Consider the following 23,130-nt stretch of genomic DNA (forward strand, 5'->3'; position numbering starts at 1 on the left):
ATTTTCTCATTGAATTTTAGTGGCTATCGAAATTCTAACGTTTACATAAAATCATAAGAAGATCAGCAAAACAAAGGCGCAAGGTTCTGCCTCTTAACATTTACAAAGTTACGTATACGATCAGAAACAGAAAGGAGAAAAAAAACAACTCTTCTGAAACGAAAGTAGGTCACTTATATGATGTTATTTGTTATTTTTTTTATAGAAATAATTTTCCGGTGAATGTATTCATTTTGTTTCCAACTGTTACCAATCGGTCACACCGTTGTACAAAGCCATAATAAGAGATCTTGTAACACAAGTTTGGTACTGGTACGTTGTCATTTATTTTTTATTCCACTTGGTAAATTATGGGAATAGTTTAATACTCAGGCATTCTATATCGGCAATTAAATTTACCTGGCGCCCAGATATTGCTATCAACATACTTTGAACCCACCCCGTCTCCACTGTGGTGAACCGATAGATGCTTGTCATAAAAATCGTGACTGCATAAACCCGTAACTAAAAAGGCACGTTACAACAGGCCAAAGTATATTTTGTAACGTTATATAAAGATACCATAACATATTTATGGTAATTACCTGATTTTTCAATTGTTTTTTAGATTTTTTTGTAAAAATTGCAACTTTCTGAATAAAATCTTTCAGATTTTGTAGTCGATTTTCCAACAACTTTTTTATTTTCTTACCTTTGCAAATAACGGGCGATTGAAATAATCATAGTTTTGCAGTCAAATACCACCCCCAAATTTCCCATCAAATCACTGAGATTTTATCGATATTGTTCCATGTATGTTAACTTGCCGAATGCGAATACATTATTAATTTTTCTCCTAACAAAATACAAATTATTTTATATCAGAATATGAAACTGAGAATCTCTATAGGCAGGCATATCCGTAAAATGAGTCCATCGAAATATATTACCTATCCAAAATCATGAAATCGAATGCATAGAAGAATAAGAAAATGATAGAGCAAACATATGTGAATAAAAAACGTAATAAAATAAAGTTACAATGCACCGTTGGAACCTTTGGTCTAGTAATGGACATTACTGGAGTTTTTTTCCCAATACCAAACCATTATTTGTGACATACCGGTTTGGGAACAACACCAGTGATATTCATGTAATAAAATAAGTGAAAAAGAACTCAACCTTGTGGTATACCTACATTCACAGCCTGATCACGTGAAATATAATTATCACATCTCATAACTTTGGTTCTATCTATGATTCTATCATATTGCTGGATTCTAGAGGTTATATATTATTTTTTGAAAATTTTATTGACACGTCATCAAAATCGTTTGACAACTCAAGTCAATTTTCTTTCATATGTAATTGAGTAAATGACACGATGTTGTTTTTATAGATTCTTCTCAGTCTGAATCTGAGATCTTTCCCAAGTGATATTAGTCTTGTGGATTACATTTTCGAACGATTCAGGTAAGGATCAGAGGAAAAAACTGCCCGTAGTTATCAATTCCTTTGGGTTTTTTATACAGATGAAATACTGATACTTTTTTCAAGTCACCAGGAGAGATCCCTCATGCATGGTTGATAGTTTGAGGAAAATACATATTTTGATCAAACTCATTCAGTATTGTGGAACCTGATATATTTGCAAAATATTCAATGGAGGTTGAATAATGTACAAGTGTTGAAGTACGACCTATTGTTCCTATCTTCCTTTTTTAGTCCTGATTCGCTATTATTGATATTCAAAGTTTTTAACTTCGTTTTCCCATTCATTCATCTTGTAAGTGTGAAGACCCCATTTTACATTTTTCTACATATTTGTTGTTGTTTTCAAATTTAGCCTCATACCAATCCTAATGATTTTTCACTTCACATCACTTGAAAACCATTGTTCTTGCTTTTCCTAATTAGCACAAATTTATTTATATATAATACATCAAAATACCATTGTGGATAAAATAATGAAGACTCTCATTTAGATTTGAGTAATATACTGGAGGTTAGTCTTCCAAAATATGTCGTGTTCTTAACTCATTAATATTTTCAGGATGAAACCTATGTCTCATATCTGAGTTTCATCTAGATATATAAATCCTTTATTTAGCAATAAAACTGCTAATACAATACATCTATAATCAAATACGACACCACAATGTGTTAGTCAACTAAACTCGGGAATAAAATTTCAAAGTATGAGTACCACAATAAATATACAACATCTACTTAAAATATCACAGTTGTTAGTCAATATAAAATACAAACAAAATACAAATATAGAATACAAAAAAAAGTTTATACAGTCAAAATTTATATTATATAAAGACTAGTTCATTCACCCAATCGATGACTCTTCAACTTTCTTTTGAATAATGCAAGAGTGCTACATTCTTTAATATTTTTGTTCAAACTATTAAAGCTAACATTCCTGCATGGTAAATGAATTTCTCAGTACACTTTTTATTTTCAACTCCTACATATATGTTTGTATTATAGTGATGATGATTCTCATTGTATTCAATATGCCTACTCAGGTATGTCGGTGATAGGTGATTATTCATTTTATATATCATTATCATTGTATAGTAATATATGAGATCTGTCACAGCCATCCATTGCAATTCCTTCAGCATTGCTTTGATTGGTGTCTCTCTTGGTTTTCTCAATATGATCCTCATGGCTCGGTTTTGCTGTTTTTGTAATCTATCCATTTCATTTTTATGAAAGCTAACATTTCTTGAGATAGTTTTTATTACCTCTCGTACGTGTTCTTTGAATGTTAAGCCTCTATCAATTAAGACTCCAAGATATTTCGTCGCACTAACGGTTTCTATTTCTATATTATCAATATGGATATTTAAATGTCTGCTTTCGAGTTCATGATATCCCGTTTTATTAGTAAATAACATGAATTTTGATTTATTACCATTTAATTTCAATACACCATAACCATAACTACACCACCGACTTATTTTTTGTAGTTCACTATTCATTGTATCTATCAAATGTTCCACATCATGTGCACAGTAATATACAAGTGTGTCATCAGCAACGAGATGAATTTTACACTTGTCTACCTTATTAACATTATCATTTATATATATTGGGAATAAGAGTGGTCATAGTGTACTGCCCTGAGGTACTCCGTTGTTATTGACAATTTCACAGGACGTTACATTATTAAGTTTTGTTACTTGTCTTCTACTATTAAGGTAATCTTCGAACCATTTATAGACTATACAGGATATTCCATAATTTCTCAATTTAAGTAGGAGTCTTTTCCTATTTACTGTCTCAAAGGCTCTTTTCAAATCTAAGTAGTAAACTGCTCCTACATTCATATTTTGATCTGTCCACATTTTCCAGTCAAATAAAACACTTTGGACCGCTGTTTCGCAATTATGCCCAGTTCTAAAACCTGATTGATTTTCAGTTAGAATATTATTACTATTTAAAAAATTTAACATTTGTACATAGACAACTTTCTCAATTAGTTTTTCTATTGCCAACAAAGTATTTATTGGTCGCATATCACTGGCTTTACTTGTATTCTTTACTTTTGGAACTGGAATTATTGTTGATACTTTCAGCATAGATGAAAATGTACCGGTGTGTAGGGAATAGTTGACAAGGTTTAATAACGGGCCTTTTATATTATGATATTCTTTTTTTAGATCATCATCGCTACCTTTATTTTTCATTGTCAACAATATATCATGTAGCTCCTCAAAACTAATCAATTTGAAATCACTCAAATGTTCTTTTGCAGTGTTTTGTATCCTTATTTCATCTTGTGTCTCAATATGTATTTCTTCTACTAATTTATTGATACTTTCTACAAAATATGTATTGAGTTTATAAGGAATCATATTAATATCTACTTCCTCCTCACTTCTTCCTCACTTGGTGAATTTTGTTCTTTCTTTTGGTGACAGCAGAGGTTTCAGTGTTTTCCACATTTTTTTGGGGTCACCACTACAATTATCTATTTTGTCCTTGTAAAATATTGATTTTTGTTCTCTAATAACTTTCACCACATTATTTCTTGCCTGTTTGTAGTTTTCTTTGTCTTCAATCTGTTTTGATTTCTTATATAGTTTGTATTTATTATCCCTGTATACTACTGCATTTCTAACTGTATCATATCTAACTGTATAGTACTTCTAATTCTAATATCCAAAAATTTTTTGTTGAGATATGTTTATCTAAATTTAATATTTTTAAATCATGTCATGTCATCATATACTTCCTCAATTCCATTAGTATTTTCCTTCTCATCATATACTGAAATATGAACAGGGTGATCAGCAACATTTGAGTGAATTACAATTACACTTAAAACCTGACTTTGGGAGGTTTGTGACCATGAAGGCGACATAAATTGAGCTGGTGTATTCGCTCTATTGGTAAAATCTCTAGTGTAGCTTCTCAAACATTTTCCCATGAATGAAAGGAGTTTGAAATATCAAGGAATATTTCAATATTCATCTGAAATTTTTGACAGTGCATGTTGAAGTTTCTACAAATAATAGTAACTAATGATGTGTTGATCAGTAGCTACTCCAAGTTCTCGATAATATTGTTCTATAGATATGTGGATACACCTGTTTTGTATGTAGCTCGAACAGGAAAGAGAAACAAGTTGAAGACCTATATGATATTGTTGCAATAAACCCTATTCCAACAACCCTACCGTCTCTTTTCAAACATCCCTTGAAGCAAATGAAGGAACTGAATACGCTAAACGGGACATTATATCCCCCAGACTTGGTTCATAAAGTATTCTTTGTGCGATTAAGGTCTATCGATCCGGCAAAATATTTCATAAATAGAACGAGATTACGATTCCTTCCAATAAATATATATTCATTTCTACATCTCCCGGAGCGGAGTTCGCGTTTCCGGATCGCTTCATTCTGGAGGAATATCAGGAGGATATCCGTTCGTTAAGTCTGGAAGACTTCGTTTTGCGGATCTGTAGCAGGACTCATTATAATTCATGGAGTCGGATAGAGGAGTTTGCGAAGATATTAATAACATCAATCTCTTATGAGGAAAATTCCCGGTGAAAGACATGTTCATTAGGTGGGAGAATAAGTGGGAGTTGGGGAGGGATGATAGGTTGCAAAAACGAAGAGGAGGTGGGTGAGTTCTGTGAAAATAATAGCAACAGGAGTAGTAGGCAGGGCTTTTACTATTTTGATTTCAAAATCACTGAAGGAATTATGACAATATAAAATAATTACAATCTATATCATACTCCAATAGATCGCCTGACATCGGAGAATATCTAAAATATTAAATAAAGTCGAAGTTCAGTTAGGAACGGCTGAATCGATTTTCATGATTATGTGATTCGTTTAATCTGCTTCGTCTTGGAATAGCATAATAGCTATTTTTAGATACACTTTTTATATCACAAAAAAAGGATTGATTTTAATGAGTTTTGATTTGCTGAATTCATCTCTGTCGGGATAACAGAATAACTATTGAATCATTTGAAAAATTATGAAAAAAAGGTATATTTACTGATCATCGTCTGGTATCATGTAAAGTAGGTTTTCCTGAAACGAAAAATCGGACTTTCATGTATAGATACAGAGACTTCAAACGGTTCAACCAAGTTGATTTTAGCACTACTTTAGAAGATTCTGATATAATGAAACAGCAGTAAGGTTAGTTACAAATGAAAGTGGTAAAAACATAGAAAGTTTCCTTTCTATTTTCTTCATCGATTAATCAATTGATTATAAATAATTAAATTTTTTTGAGCATTTTAAAAAATATATTTTTTTATAAATACAACTATTCTTCTAAAAAAACATACATCTATTTATTTGCATACTATTTCTAGAGCTTTTCAATTATTTGAGTTCAATGAATAAAAAAAAATTGCAAAAAAATTGTTTTTGTCAGATTAAGCGAATACCTCTAGATAATCGTCAGATTATGAGGTAGCACGTCTAAAACATAAAGATGAACCATATATATCTTAATCTGACGCGCTTGAGTATTTCAAATAGCGAATTTTTTTTGCGCATTGTAATAATGGCCGCGAGTTTGCGTCAGATCGAAATCGTCAGATTATTGAATGGGAGCTTTTTTTTGTTGCGCTTAACACCCCCTTAGAAAATCTGACGCGCTCGATTGAATTTTTTTTCTTTTTACTTTCAACCCTTACGTACAAGCACCCACATCATGCAAACGATCAGATTAACATACCAACATTATTTAAAATACGTAGGACATTGATGCTATCAATATCTGATGCGCTCGAATATGTCCATGTAACAGTATTTTTTACATATTTGAAAATCTATAGCCGCTTCCCCCACCGATGAAAAGGTATACATTATATAATTTTTTTTTATCATCTAAGCTTTGCAACCTAATTTGTCTCAATGACGCTCGAGTAAATCCCCATTTTGCATCGTGGGCTCCCCTGCTACAATAGATACTGCGAAGTATTACCAATCAACACACTGCAGATGAAGAGGTTGCCAGATCTCCTGTTTTGACAGTGGGTCTTCTGTTTTGGCTCTCGAAATACTTTCTAAAATTTGAGACTCAAAATCTACAGTTAAAAAGGAAAACTGTTATGTATGCAGTATGTACTTATGAAATAATTTTTTGCTATTTTTAGGATGGATCGTCCGTTTTTCTGATACAAAATCTACTGTTAAGCCTGAAAATATCCTAGAAACACTGGCCGTGTTAGTATGACGCGAGTTCGTGCTTCTTTAACACAATGTAAAAGTTGATACAGCTCAACTGATATTTCTCAGGCCTTTGACCGTGTGTGTCATGAGAGTTTGCTGGCCAAACTTCTATGCTATGGCTTGTAGAATCTTTTTTGTGTATGGCTCTTCGGCTTCCTGAAAGAACGTTCCCTGCAAGTGGATCTCGATGGATATCCCTCGGATACTTTCATTATCAACGATAGTGTTTCCCAGGGATCCATATTGTCTCCAACTTTTTTTTATTGTATATTAACAGCGAATCCATTATATTGCTGTACTGACGACAGCACACTTGTCTCGTCATTTGGGTTCCAGGATATCGGCTATGGAGGCACATCCGTCCATCAAACAGTCATGAGGGCTCCTCAGTATGCGGCATCATCAGACATCTGATTCACAATAGGAAGTCCAGTGAGTATATTTTTATACATGAAATAGATTATCGGAAATTCTAACAACGTTGCCAATATTCACCGAAATTTGTAGACAGGTGTGTATTTAATTTCTCCACAACTTTTTCCAACAACCGTTGTTCTAGCGACAAACTGCCGAGTGATGATCACGAAAATTTCATTTATTAACTAAATAATCAATATCATTCAATGATTTTTGTCTAGGTTACCATTTTTCCATTTCAACACTGGAGGTGAGTTGAGCAGAATATATTGATAGGAGACATCAAATTGACACCTGCATGATGTGATTATTGGAAGTACACGCACATTTCCATAAAGAATCACACACAGACCCCACTTCTTAATATGGTACAGGTAATTTGTAAAATTATTCAACCCACATGAGCGCGCAGAGTTATTTTATTTTTATTTTCAATACAGTGGATCGTGCGACATCTGAATGGTGTATGCAATCTTGTGGATTTGGGGAAATCTGGTAACAATGTCTTATGGAGATTCCCATCTTGGGACAAAAGTTTTTAAAACGGAGCTTGGCTTTTTCCTCCAAATTTACATGGTATTTTCCATAAGGCGGGGTTGCCATTTGCCCCATAATCTCTTAGCTATTCTACTTCACAGGCAGCAGAAGGATGCATATCTTAATTAGGATCTAGAAGTGATTTGGAATTTGGGTGAAAGTAACCAGGTTCAATTCAATGCCACAAATACCAAGGCACCGGCTTTCTCTAAAAATGTCTCCGAACAGGACATAATAATGTCAGGTCAGACAATTCCGCTTTCTGCTTCTGGGTTAAAATGAACACCAATACGTCTTAGCACAATCATGTCGCTGGAATTGCAAAGGTTGCTTCTCAAAAGCTTGGAACACTGTTTCGGACCAGAAAACTGTACACACCTCAGCAACTTTAGATGCTTTATAAAGCTCAGATCAGACATTATTTGGAGTATTGTTCTCATGTATGGAACTCTGCTCCCAAACATACCCTGAAGTTGCAGAATTCCATCAAAAAAGAGCCATCCGTCTGATTAGAGACGCGAATATCACGTGCAACCTTGATAGCCTGGAACATCGAAGAAAGGTTGGAGATTTGTCTCTCTTCTATAGATACTTTCACGGGAAGTGTTCAAGTGACTTGGCACATTTGATTCTACGAAGATCGGTACATATCAGAAATATGCGACAAACTGTGGCTGCTAATCGTTTTGAGGTCAGTACTCCTCAAACTTCACTGTTTGAGAACACTCTCATCTGAAGAACTGCGTTTATATGATAAATCTTTTTGTCTGTCCTCAATGTTTTGCATCGCAGTCCTTTCATTTAATTTCGTAAATTCCAGACTTTTCCTTGGAGGTATGCAACTGAGATATATTTATCTTGGTTGTCGTCGTTTCTAAAAGCTGAGACTTTGTTCACTCTCAACCTTAACTTTTTCTTCCTCATATCATCTACAGTACTCCTCGAGAAACCGTTCCAAACAGTGGATCACAAGTATCTTGATGATTGATTTACTGTCTATGAAACGTAATCGGATAGTGAGAACTGAGAACAAATCATGAACTCCACTCGAAATCCTTCCACCAGAAATAATCATCAATTCCTAATGGAGAATTCTCGCCAGTGTATCCAGTCATCAATTTCTCGAGGTACTAGACGCCAGAAATTCGCTACGACCGAACTAAGTCTCTGGATGAAGTGCCATTACCGGTGCAGGAAGTAAGCTGCCGATGATTGGCCGTCTGATCCCGGAAAAGGGTTTCGCCGCAGTCTCCGGATCTTTTCTTGCACGCCTCAGATGATAAACTTCCTACATGAATCATAACTCACCAGAAGTGGTTTTGTGGTGTGGAATTTGCTTGTTCAGGAATCTTGGGCGATATCAGAGTGTTTCGTAAAGTTTATAGTATATGACGGTATATTCTTATTGAAAAGGAGTTCAGATCCTTTATTTTTGTCTGTTGTGATTCATGCCGATTGAAATCCAGAAATAGTATCATTAATAGTATTCAAAAAGCACACTTCAATGTGAGATTTCCATTTGAGAGTTCACAAAACCGAGACACGTGTTTTGCTATACGATAGCATCCTCGGGCATCACAAATCTGTGTCGTGCTTTTATAGTAACGTGAATCATCATAAATATTACTACCTGCCAAATTTCTACATGATCAATTCATCACCTGAACTATTCATCTATCTGGGAACAACTCGTGAGACTGGAGAATAATAAATAACAATTTTCACCACTATTGAGATCTGTTCTGATTACCAAGTTTCTCGTTTCAAACTGAATTTAATGAAGGGGAACAATTCGAATCTATTTGATCATTGAATAATAAACTCGAATTTTCACATTTATTGATTACTGAACATTCCAAAAGGTGGAGTTTCGAACCTTTCTCTACCAAAAACGGATTCAATCAATCAAAAAATGATTCGCAAAGTTCGAACTGGTTCCATTTGAATGATCCGAAATTTTCTAGTGAGTCAGAAAGATTGAAATGTACGTTGAAAATAAAGAGAAGCCGCGTTTTGAAACTCTCATTGAAACATTTCTACTTTGATACACAGTCCCAAAAAAACAAAACAAGCATTTTTTATTATGACAACGAAAAATAGTTGAGACGACAAGTTTCTTAAACTAATACTCTTTTCGTGAGTACTTGGCCGGTACTCACGAAAGGATTATATATTTTATGGTCAGTTTCAGGGGTTCCAGAGTGTAGAGCTATCTCTGGCGGATGTATTCTATTGAATTCAGCTGCCGTTTCAAGATAAAATCTGGTGCCTGCACCAAAAATTAATTAAATAATTTTTCTTTAAGTAGTCGCCGTGCCATGATGAACTTTGTTAATCAAAACAAGGTGATATCAGTTGGATTAATAACCTAAGAAATATAAAAATAGGAACAGGAACTTACGAACATACAACAAAAGAGACACAGGAACAAAACCCAACACGAACACAGGAACAAGAAAATAATGGGAACAAAATCACAGCAGAAACAATGAGAACAACAAAAATACAAGGAAAAACAATACTTAGTTCTAGAAAAAACGAAAATGATAAGAACTGGTCTGGTCTGACCCCTCTGGTCCTGTACGTTAAAGAGGTTGCGTTACGCTAAATGCACACACACCGATTTTGGACGGCCGATTTTATACCGGTCGTCCAAATTCCAATAGTGAACCACATGTGGGTACGGGACCTGGCACACACGCCGACCGGTGATCAGCGTCGATCACCGGTAATAATAATAATAATAAATCGTCTTTATTGGTGAAGGTACAAAATAGGCGCCAAAGGCTACTCTTACACTTAACCTAAAATGTACAATTCTAATCAACTAAAATGATAAATAGAGAGAAAGACACGATGGAAAAAACGCATAACATAATAATAATTTATATCATAGGTATCTAGATGACATATTGTGACAAGGTAAGTAAAGGTTAAAGATAAATTCAGGACACGGCACTCAAGTTCCTGTTGGTATTCAGGAAGTGTTTTTCAGAAAATGTTTTTTCAGAATGATTCTTAACTCTCCTTTCGGAAGTTGCATACAATTGTATAACAGTGAGTTGTAGAATTTGATGGAGAGATAAGTGAACGACCTCTGAAACCGTGACGTCTTATGACGAGGGACATGCAGTTTATTTTTTGATCTTACATCCAATGAATGTAGCATAGACCTAGGAATCAGTTTATTGTAAAGTGATGTGGGAATTTTGTAACTCAATACTTTGTACACAAAATTGCAAAGATTATAATTAGTACGATTGATCATTGTCAGCCAATTTAATTCTTTGATTTTATTCGAGACATGATCGAATTTTCTTGAAGAATAGACAAGTCTACAACAGAAGTTCTGTACTTTCTGTTTCCGATTTAAATCAAATTTACTTAAAAGGTTGCTGTACACAATGTCACCATAGTTGAACCGTGATAAGACCAACGACTCAGTGAGAAGTTTCCTGATTGGTCGACTGAAAAAATATCTATTTGAATAAATCAGTTTGAGAGTCCCAAACGGTTTTCTGAGCAAATCATTCAAATGCAAATCAAATTTTAGGTCAGAATCAAAAATAATACCTAGGTTTTTAATGGAATTCACAACGGGAAGTATGGTGTTCTCAATTCTAATTGTGAGATGTTGTGCAACTATAGCCCTATTCTTTTTATTACCGAAAAGCATCAAATGGCATTTATTCCTATTCAATTTTAGATAATGTTGCGCAGCTAAATTAGAAATGGTTTGTAGGTCGGAATTGATGAGGTTTTGAATAGTTTCATAGTTGTAGATGTTTAAGTTGGTATACAATTGCGTATCATCTGCATAGGCCTGAACTTTTGAGTGCTTCATAGAATTCAAGATATCACTGGTGTAGATTATAAAGAGTAAAGGTCCTAAGATTGACCCTTGAGGCACACCAGAAGTAACATTTCGAGTTGACGACATTTCATTATTATAATATACCATTTGACAGCGATTCGTCAGATATGAAAATAGTAGCAAGACTAACTCATCCGAGAATCCATAATATTTCAATTTGAAACATAATAGAGAATGATTTATAGAATCAAATGCCTTCGAAAAATCTAAGGCAACTAGAGCTGTCAACTCTTTATTATCAGAGTTTCGAATTATGTCATCTGTAACCTGAACGAGGGCTGCAGATGTACTATACCCACTTCTGAACCCAGCTTGACAATCAGGAATAATATAATTTTCATATAGATATGAACTTACTTGATGATGAATGAGTTTTTCTAATATTTTTGAAAGCGTAGAGAGAATACTTATAGGACGTAGGTCAGTGTAGTTCACTGGGTTCGAAACTTTACTCAAAGGTTTGCATGTGTGCAAGGTCCCGTTGCCACATGTGGCTCACTATTGGAATTTGGACGACCGGTATAAAATCGGCCGTCCACAATCGGTGTGTGTGCAATTAGCCTTAATGGCCATGTTACGATTGCGCACGGCTTGTGGGATCCTCGAAGTAGGAATGGGTCAATTGAGGCTGGGCCTATGGCGGGAAACGCTTACTGCGCAACCTCTGCTGCAGGCAGCCAGTGATGCAATTGAACCCAGGTTTGTGTTTAATAAACCCTACAAAACACAAATGAAACAGAACAGAATCAGATGCTATAAATGCAATATGCATATATACCAACGGCTCGAAAACCAAAGAAGGCTCAGGATATGGAGTTTATTTCAGATCACTAAGCCTAAGGATTAAGTGGGGAATGGAAAAAAATACCAGCGTGGTTCGAACAGAACTGGCAGGTATCTTAATCGCCACAAAAGAAATAACCAGGAAAGGTATTTATGGCAAAATCATAACAATCTGCACTGATAGCAGACACGCCCTATTAGCCTTGAACAGACAACGTGTTACCTCAGGGCTAGTACTAGAATGTCACCAAGATTTAGCCAGAGCCTCGGTAGATAATAACATCAACCTGACGTGGGTTAAAGGGCACGATAGGAGCACAGGTAATCGCATTGCCAACTCTTTAGCCAAGGAAGCGGCTGGACTGAGAATTTTAGGACATAGTGACACCTACAGCCTGTTGACTTCGACAATGGCGGAACTAGCTAAAGATCACACCCATGCTCAATTCCTGAAAAGATGAGATGGAATCAAAGGATGAAATATATGGTGGTGACCAGGAAAAACCTACGCTCAACAGTAACTGGCCACTGTCAACTAAGGAAACACCTCCAAATTATGGGGCTAGTGGACATACCTCTATGCAGGATGTGTGAACAGGAAGATCAATATGTCAGGCATGTCTAATGCGAATGTCCGGATTTACCGTCAATAAAAGAGTGTGTGCTCGGTGAGTCTCGGTCTACACCTGCCGATATAAAGGAGATGTCTCCTAGTGACCTGTCTACCTTCCTGGAAAAAACAGTATGGAAAACTCCTCGGGAGGATGTACAATGGGTCACATGTGGCATAAGTGTTGTGGGCCAACACTCACCCTTCCTACTCTACAGATACAGATACAGAAGAACTGGTCTGGGAAGTGATACAACAGGATATTCCAAAAATATTGTCAAGTCGACAGTAAAAATCAATGAGCAACTGTTTTCAAGGATAATCTCAAACATTGACTCAGCAAGTATGTAAAATATTCTAAATTCTAGTTGTTTGTCTAGTTAGAATTATTCTTTCAAAGATGACGGTTGTACAATATGTAGGGGAAGATTGGCACCATTCGTACACTTTTTAAACTTTGATTTTTCAAAATTCTGATATCAAAGATGAATTGCTTATTCGGTTATTATAACAAATTACATACATTAAGCTTCCTGATTGAAATATATGGAGACATTATTTCAGAAAATAAATGAATGAAATGCATTTTAGTAAAAGCTGTCAAATGTCCGAATCTACCCCATTATAGGGGTACATTCGTACATAGGTAGGGGAACATTCGGACGGTAAGTAAGGGTTGAATAAAGTAGCAAAGTAATTAATAAACTAAATGATAAAACATTTCATCAACAAAACATAATCTTTCCTTTGAAAAATAAATCAATGAGTATAAAAACACAACATGGCGTAGACTACACTGATTTTCAACCCGAATCAGTCAATAAGAGATCAATATTCTAGTTATTTGGTGCATCAGTCACAAACAGAAAATAAACCAGGTCTTAATAACTAATTATTGAACATTGTCTGTGTGAAATCAAAAGGAAATGTGAATAATTCAGAGTTCCCAGCCGTAGAAGCTCCTGGAGATTTCGGGTTAGGAAGAACCAATGCGACATCAGAAATGTCAACGCTATGTGTTTCCTCAATTATAGGAAACACAAAGGAGTAGGATTTTCCTGTTTTTTTTCTCAAATACGAGACCTCAAACTCCGTTTGAGAATAATGGCTTATAATTTTAGCTACGTAGTAGACAATCGATTTTTTTTTTCAAATTTGATTGAAACAAAACTGTTGTCGTTGATCATTTCGGGCCTCACGGTAGCATCGACATATTCATATTCATCTTCATTGTCTTCAGAATAATCTACTACTGATGTCGAACTTTCCTGAAAACTAACGTCAGAGTTTTCAGATTCCGAATCACTGCTTTCTTTCTTTTTTTTTATTTCGTTGGCTTAGATGGCGCAACCATTTTCAAACTGCGTTTCAACTCTCTCGCTTTCGCCTTTTTTTCTAGTTCTATTTTTTTAAATTGTTTCGCATCCTGCAAATCTTCCAACTTATTTTTTTCCGGCGTATTCGTGTAAATTCTAGACTTTCCCGGTTGCCTTCCTTTTTTCATTTCTTTCTTTTTATCAGCAGTAGGATAGGGCCGAATCATTGCTGGTGTAATAGGACTTGATTTTTCTTGCGGCTCAGAAGTCTGATAATGACCTTTAAGTACTCGAGGAGGAGTTTTTTATGTAGCCTCAATTCCGGATGCAGAATCTAGACCAGGTGTTTCCACGTTTGCGAGTGGATGTGCTTGAGAAGAAGATGCAGCATCTGTGTGAACATTTCAGAGTAACTCTTCACTACAAGCTAAAAGTTCCAGAGGTTCATTAGCATTATTATGGGGTTCTTGCATTGGTTGACTATTAGTTGTATTGTTTGTGTTGCTAGACGTATATACTTCAATTGGTGCAAAATCTTCATCATTGGAAGCTAATTGATTAAATGGCCATATGCCTGGTGAACTGAATGGACTTGTGATGTTCTTAGCAGTGAACGCTTCAAAGTATGTTATCTTAACTAATTTTGTTATCTTAACCAATCATTGAACGCTGTTGTCAATTTTGATTCAAATGGCCCAAACACACCAACATCTAGAGGTTGAAGCCAGTGAGACGTGTGTGGTGTGTGTGTTTTTATGTGTTTCAAAACGTCTACAAATATTTCAGAGTTGATCCAGCCAGTTCTATTCGTAGCCCCAATACTACCTTCAGGAGCTCCTTCCATGAAGTGGTCTTTATAATGTACTCGGGGAAATACAAAAAGTGCTGGTATTGCATTTCCGCTTGCTGAGATAATGCCGACAAATGTGACTAATTCACCTCTTTCTGATGATACTATTTGCCCGACCAGTTTTTAAGTCTTTGCAGCTAACACTTTTGGAGTGTCTAAAACTGTCGATATACCAGATTCATCGAAATTCAATATACGATCTGCAGTAAACTTATATCTTTCATACACGGTGTTCGATTTATCGTAAAACTCATAAACAACTGTTTTGTTGAAAGCAAAAGATCTAGCAGCACTCGTGTTTTCTGGTTTTCTTAAACTTAAACTATTTCTCTTCCGAAATCCATGGATCCAATCTATACCAGCCAATTGTTTAGGAATCACTAGTGAATTGCCAACTTTAACTGTTATTGTTCTTTTCATAGTTACTAATTACACAACACAACAAAGTTTTTGTTTCGGGGTTGAAATCAGATGATTTTAATGTATTTCCACGTGTTAAAACCGAAAGCGACCATAAAAATTATATATTAGCTCTTGTTTTCAAGCAGAGTTGAGTGACCTTATAAGAGATCTTCGCTTGTCTAAGGAAAAGGCTGAGCTGTTAGGGTCAAGACTACAACAGTGGAATCTTCTTAAACATGATGTGAAAATATCTCAGTACAGACAGCGTCAAGAAGATTTGCTTCCTTTTTTTGAGAAAAAAGAAAACCTCCTAGTTTGTTCTGATGTTAATGGTTTGATGGACTGCTTGAATTTGGATCACACTCCATCTGAATGGAAAACTAAGCTTAAAAGCTGTACTTCTGCATAATGGAAATCAGCTACCCTCTATTCCTATAGGTCATGCAGTTCACATGAAGGAAACGTATATAAATATGAAAACACTTCTCCAATCAATCAAATATGAACAACACAAGTGGCACATCTGTGGTGATCTGAAAGTCATTGCTATACTCCTAGGAATGCAATTAGGGTTCACCAAGTACTGTTGTTTTTTGTGTCTGTGGGACAGTCGGGATAGAAAATCTCACTATAAAAAAATGAACTGGCCTACACGAGACCTAAACCCTAATGAGAAAAATGTAGTTTACGAGCCTCTTGTAGATCCTAAGGATGTTCTCCTTCCCACATTACATATTAAGTTGGGACTAATGAAAAACTTTGTGAAGGCCATGGACCAGGAAGGACAAGCTTTCAAGTACTTGAGAGCAAAGTTTCCCAGGTTGAGTGATGCTAAAGTCAAGGAAGGCATCTTTATTGGGCCTCAAATCCGTGAAATCGTAAATGATCCTGCTTTTGACATGATTTTAACAGGAAATGAAAAAAGAGCCTGGGAAGCCTTTAAGAGGGTTGTACATGGGTTTTTAGGTAACAAAAGAGATGATAACTTCACAGCATTGGTTAAAGAGCTTCTTTAAGCTTACCACCAACTTGGATGCAACATGTCCTTAAAAATTCATTTTCTTCACTCTCATCTTAATTTCTTCCCACAAAACTGTGGAGCTGTGAGTGACGAACATGGAGAAAGATTCCATCAAGACATTGCCTTAATGGAACAGAGATATCAGGGCCGTTGGAATGAAGCAATGCTTGCAGACTACTGCTGGTCTGTGTGTAGGGATGCTCCAGAAGTGTTTTATAAAAGACAAGCTAAACGACAGCGATCTTACAATGAATCGGATGGACTTAATTGAAATTTAGTGGTACAAACTTCTTTTATTTGTCAAAACACTAAGAATAATGTTTTTTTTTTTAATAATTTTGTACTTAAAATATTCTAAAAGAAACATAACAATATTGTTTTATGTACTTTCACTTTTCACGTATAGTATAACTACTCTTTAAGATTAAGTACTGTGTATCTCAAAAACCAGAGCTAATAAAAATTTTTCATTGTTATTTTCGTTTTTATCACCCCAAAATTAGTAGAAATTGACTAATTTAGTGTAGGAAACATTCAAAAAATATTTTTTTGTTGTGTTGTGTTATCTGGAGAAATTTATAAATCAGTCAATCTCCCATGAAGAGAACTTCAGTCCGCAACTAAACCTTATAGAAGCCTCAAATATAAACTTTGCTGAAGGTGAAAGGTGAATTGCTATTAGAGTCAGCTGCTTCACCTCGTAGTTACAACTAACTTTGTTCGGTACGAGGTGAAACCGCAGGGAAAGAGAATATCGAGACAAAGTTCACGGCAAGGGTTCACTGAGGAAAAATGTGATTACTTACGGGAAAAGCATATATAACGGCGTCTCTTGTACGTAGTTCCCGTTTTCTGTTCTTGGCACCCCAGGCTTTGTCGCTGACACCGAGAAAACTTATCAGAAACAAAACCTTCCAGACCATATTCGCCCTGAAATGAAAATGGGAAAAATTAGTGGCATAACATTGTAATACCTAGCGAAAGCTATGTATGTTTATATACATTCTAACTTCGGGAAGGGACAGATTTATTCAATTCAGAATTTATTCAAACCCCGGATCTGTGTCTCATACAATGTAACATCATGGCAAGACCGAGATAGTGAGATAGATAAACAAAATACATAGTCGTGTATTGAAGGATGCAAAGTCAGATATATTTACTACGTAGCTGAGAACCTATGCTTGAGCATGAAAGAAACAACGAGGCGTTATGTAAGTGTTTGTTTTTTTCATACTATACATATTGAGAAAGAGAGAAAGAGAGAGAGAGAGAGAGTTCACTTATTATTTTGTCTGAGTTCATATTTGCAAAGAGGTTATAAATTGTTTGGTTCCTAGTGTGGGTTGTTTAGCTAGAGTTCAGATTACAGTCAAAAAAGAGCAAATTTAAGATTGTACATCACTCTTTCCAAAATAAAAGATTTCACACGTTTTTTTTTTGTTCATGGAGTCGTTGTTATACTCATTATATTTTATATTCGAAACTTCGGACTTTCATTTTGTCTTGGACTGAGAAGAGAATAGTAGAAAGTATAGTCATTTTTCAGTCCTATCCAAAAATTACGACCAAAGTGTCATTCGATTCGTATTTTTGCCTAGAAAGTTTTAGAAGTTCGAAAACGCGCCAATAAAAATTACAAAAGTTATAAACAATTAAGTGAAAAAAATTGGGCTTTAGTTTTTTCTTAATATCTCGGAAAATTTTCAAAATTTTGAAAGAGAAGAGTTCGTCCAGTTTCCTGGTAACTTCCTGGGTGGAATGAGCTGGCGCTCCGTCCAGTTGAAACCACGAATTCCTATATTCCTCTAAAGGCAAATTTTCAAGAAAATCGGTTACAGTCTTCCTTAGTATTTGGAGATATCTCTCTGCATTCAGTGTGTCTTCATAAATAAAGAAGCTAATTTTATTGTTCTTCAGAATACAGAAAACATTCAGGTCGAATTTTTCTTGAAAACCAACAAAAATTCCCTATCTTCCTGTGTATGAATCAAAAGGTATTCACAAAAATGCAGTCTACGTTCGAAATCTTCTGCTTTTAGAGCTTGAACTTTGGTGAATTTATACGGATGCATTCCGTGATTTTTCAAAATTCGTTGTACTGAAGCATGTGATACACCTAAATCTGTTTCTGCACTGCGAATGGAAGCTTCTGGATATGCATAAAAATATGCCAAAACGTTAACAGTATTGTCATTTGAAGTAACAGGTTTTGGTAATGTTAAAGGTGCTTTTAACATGGCGCCATAGTTAAGGAAATCATTTTGTAATCTTACAAACTTCCTCTCATTCATTGGTGTTAATTCAGCATACATTTGGTTGAATTTTCTACAAGTTCTGGCAATGATTTGAACACACTGTCCGTGTATAATAAATAATTTCATAGGAACTTCGTTTGAATAATCAATATTTGCATTCATTTTTGGCGATTTTTTGAAATACCGTCAATAACCATTTATCAATTACTTATCAAAGTCACCAAACTGTCATGAGCTTGATATTTCCACGGCTACCTAGGAATAAAAAATTCTTTAAAAATTATTTTTTGTACAACTGTTATTGAAAATCTCTTTGATAGATACACTTCAATCAGAACAACTACCAAAAAATCATGTTACTGACGATGACGAAGTAGTATTCAGTTCAACTGTAGATAATTTTTTTCATTATCAGCAGTAACGTTATACAAAAAAATTATGTATGATACATTTGTTGAAAGTAATTTTATTTTGCTCGTGAGTTTGCTTCACTTGCTGACGCTCGTTTTGCAATAATCCCCACTCACAAAATAAAATGCCACTTTAAACTCTTGTAGGTAAAACGTGAATAACAATTTTTCCACAAAAACGGCTTCATTAAGAAAACTTGACGATTTAGGTATAGGGAGACATGTATATCATCTTGAAGCATTTTTCACCATCTTTCAATTCATCGATTAATATACAGAGGGTTTCATTTGAAAAAATGAACTTTCGACCACTTTTATGCACAATGGAAATAATAGTAATTTTAGCACGCCCTGTATGATATGGAGTCGATTTCTTGGTGTTATTTGAATATTTCGAGTTTGTCCAAACTATCATCAAAATATAAACTTTTCATGAATTGAGGGTACTGATGTACCTACTTAATTTCAATTAAGGCTATGTTTTGGACCATATTTAGCACAATTTATTTTTTATTTCGAAAACATATGTATAGGACATTATCAACAAAAAAGTATTTAAATACTAGAGCGACTCAAACGAGGTGTTCCATTTAAAAAAATAAAGTTGCTAGGACTTTTTGATGGAAGTGGCAACGCCGCAATAATGAAAATATTTTAGATCGATAGAACTGGTGAGGAAATGTGAGAGGTGAAATTTTCAGAAAAATCATGCTTTGCGTTTTCCAGAAACGTCTAACCTACCATCGACCGTGAGTCACGCTATATATGAGACAATCTGCCTTCTCTTCAAAAATAGGGTACACTGGCGCGTCCAAGTTCAACAACTTGAACGCGCCAGTGTATCAAACCAGGCAAAGATTCAGCTTTAAATTACCGCTGCCTTCTTCGACCCTAGTTGAAGATTCCTTGTTAAAGATTCCATTATTTACAACGGTCTCAAAATGTTCAATCACCTTCCTCAAGCTATAAGAACCATAAATGACCTTAGAGCTCTTGAGAAAGAGTTGAAATACTTGCTATCTGTGAGACCTCATTATATTTCAGCAGAATTCTACGATGATAATTCTAATTGAGAATACTAACTGTGATATCTACTGTATTTTATTGATTTGATTTCATTCAATTCAGTTTAAATTGATTTATTTTATTTTATTGACCATGTTCTCATATCCTGAACGTTTGTTATTATTTACATGTCTCTTTTCTTTTAGTGATTTTACTTTTGTGATTTCATGTATATGTTATTTATATTTCGCACAAGGCTTTGTCAATAAGAATTTATTCTTCAGACAATAAAGTATATTTGAATTGAGTTGATAAGTTTGTTGGGGTTCAAATCTGCCCGAGAGATTTGAGGACATAGTCATATCACGTGAACGTGATGTGAACTGATCACCAAGATTTGACCCCATTAGAGTTTTTCTTGTGGGTTTTTCTCAAGTCGCCACAGATCACAACGTTCCTCAAAGCCAACATAACCCTTGCCTTCGATCGAATCCAGCCTGATTTATTTCAGCCTGATATATTTCACACATAATGGCATCAATAGGTTTTTCGAACGAATAAAAAATTTCGATGATATCTCACACACAAATTTCAAGATAGGAAGCGTTTGATGAAAGACCTCATGTAAAGAACAGCAAATCGACAAGGATAACAAATTAGAACAGAGTTAAGTCACTCTCCAGATACTTGATAATCTGAATATTATATACATTTCCTGCTGTAATAATTTCATTTTCCTTCCATCTCATTCTTGTAAACACCACTGAAATTACAATTCGTATGGATCTAATTTCAAAGTTACCAAACTTGGAAGTTTGGAACCGGTACAGCGAAAGATTTGTTTTCTGCGGCGTGATGCAACATTGTTTAGAATTCCGGCTTAGGTTCTGATAACTAAGTCCGGAGTTGTGAAATACGTGGTTATTGGAAATTTGCAGTGTATCGGATATCTATGGTTTCAGGTAAAGTTCGATGTCTAGATGGATTCCTGGGAGTCACGTTTCAGAATTTCAAGTCTGGCGATACTAAAGGTAATATTGATCAACATTTGATGATTATAAGTACGTAATTAACGTGAAGGTGGGGCATCATTCGGAACGACTTCGAGATAAAACAATAATTTCTCCCATACTTCCTGGGAATGAACTATTTCGCATCTATAATACAACACCAGAACCTACTGTGTAGGTATAGTCGAAGTAGACGATATTGTGTACTCTAACCGGGTTTTATGATCGGTTAAAGAGTGAAGAGTCATAAAATTAAATTTGAAGTCATATTACGAATAGAATTCGGTGAATGCGGAGATAGTAATCGACGTCGTGTTCAGTTCAGGAACTGATCGCAATTTGAGTGTTAAAATTCGATATTGGTGCAGTTATAATTAGGTACTTAGAATGTTTGTTATCTGTTCAAAATGTGGCGTTCTTGGACGAGAACTAATAGCAATAACGAGTGTGATAATAACGCACACTTTTTCCAATATAGTTATTCCAATAGCGATGGTGAACAATGCGAAAAAGAGATACCAGTGAATGAAATTCGGATACATTTGAATATTGGAATACAGAGAGTATGTGTAATAACGGCCATTGCGAGAGTAACATAAAATATTATTTTATTCATTGAGATCGAGGTCGATCACCCGTTTCTTCGGTGTCGATATTTTTCCAGTTGAAAAAGCGCTGAATTACTTTATGACTGTCGAACCTTCGAGCGTCGTTGTGGTCATGTTAAAATTTACTTAGACTAAACAACTAAATGTATTGCATCCTGCCGATGATCATACACTTGGGAAGGTTGAAAAAACGCTGATATGAGGTTTTTGTGGATAGCGTAGCTGACGCGAGGGCTTGGGAGTTGCTTGGGAGAGACAGAAAAGGTCGGTCACCGGATCTCGTCGAGACGAGATCGGGGGTCTCATCCCTCAGCCTTTGAGGCTGAGGGAGGTGGCCTAAATAGGGGAGATATTTTGTTTGTAAGCGCGTGGGGCGAAATTTAAGTGAAAACGATAGTGAAATCTTAAGCCGGTACGGGGTACAGGGAAGTTTAAATTAAAAGTGTTGGTGTAGAAGACACACCGGGTCAACGAAACCTATGGTTGACCACAAACCACACAAAGAGGCGTTATGTAAGTGTTTGTTATTTTTTTTTCTACTAACCAGTTGATATTTAGAGAGAGTTCACATAATATTTTATCTGAGTCCACTTCCTATTTGCAGAAAGTTGCATATTGTGGGGTTCCTAGCGCTGATTGTTGTTGTTAAAGATAAAGTTGTTAATACAATTACAAAAGGGGTGAAAATTTAAAGTTATACACCACTCTCCCTGAAGTAAAAGTAAAACTAAGAGTATTTTTGTATCGAGTTGGCGCATTTGTAATTATTAAATAGGTTAGATTAATAGTAAATAGTATGGTAAAATTGGCGGCATTTCTTTTGTTCTAATTCTTTCATTTTATAGAAATTAACATTTTCCTTTTATATAATATTTTACACGTTGTTTTTATTTTATCCATGGAGTCATTTTTCTACTATTATACTTTATATTTGAAACCTTTGGACTTTCATTTTCTCTTGGACTGAGAAAAATACCATCCTAGTAGAGTAATATGAAGTTAAGAGAACACAAACAAATAAGAGACCTTTTGTCAATCTACCGAGAAGAGAATAGTGAGTGAAAAGCATTTCAATTAAGATTAAAATTCAGTTCTGGAACCACACAATGAGAGAGAATATAAGTAAGTATACCAAATGATCAGATTCAAAAAAGACCGGCCTTCGTGCGATCGGCACGAACTCTACAGCTTTTTCGGACCTGCCTTGATATTCAAAATTTGATGTGGAGAAATCTGCATCTGGTGACAGCGCTGCTAAAATTCATTTCAGAAAATAAATGAAGGAGAAACGAGCTAGAAAGCTCCTATACTCGAAACTTTGAAACCTC

General features: G+C 35.2%; 1 protein-coding gene across 2 annotated transcripts in view; it reads right to left on the bottom strand.

Annotated features, from left to right (window-relative positions):
* Positions 1–23,130, bottom strand: part of Ccn (cellular communication network factor protein Ccn) — a 201,739-nt gene that overhangs the window by 78,380 nt on the left and 100,229 nt on the right. For both annotated transcript variants that reach the window (XM_074176862.1, XM_074176861.1), the window contains exon 2: positions 17,318–17,441. In XM_074176862.1, coding sequence (XP_074032963.1) covers positions 17,318–17,434 — 117 coding nt within the window. In that variant the 5' untranslated portion in view covers positions 17,435–17,441. The remainder of the gene's footprint in view (positions 1–17,317; positions 17,442–23,130) is intronic.

The sequence above is a fragment of the Leptinotarsa decemlineata genome, unplaced genomic scaffold (genome assembly GCF_025532065.1).
Source record: "Leptinotarsa decemlineata unplaced genomic scaffold, Ldec_3_MD MMD2_tig00002082_RagTag_RagTag, whole genome shotgun sequence".
NCBI lineage: Eukaryota > Metazoa > Arthropoda > Insecta > Coleoptera > Chrysomelidae > Leptinotarsa > Leptinotarsa decemlineata.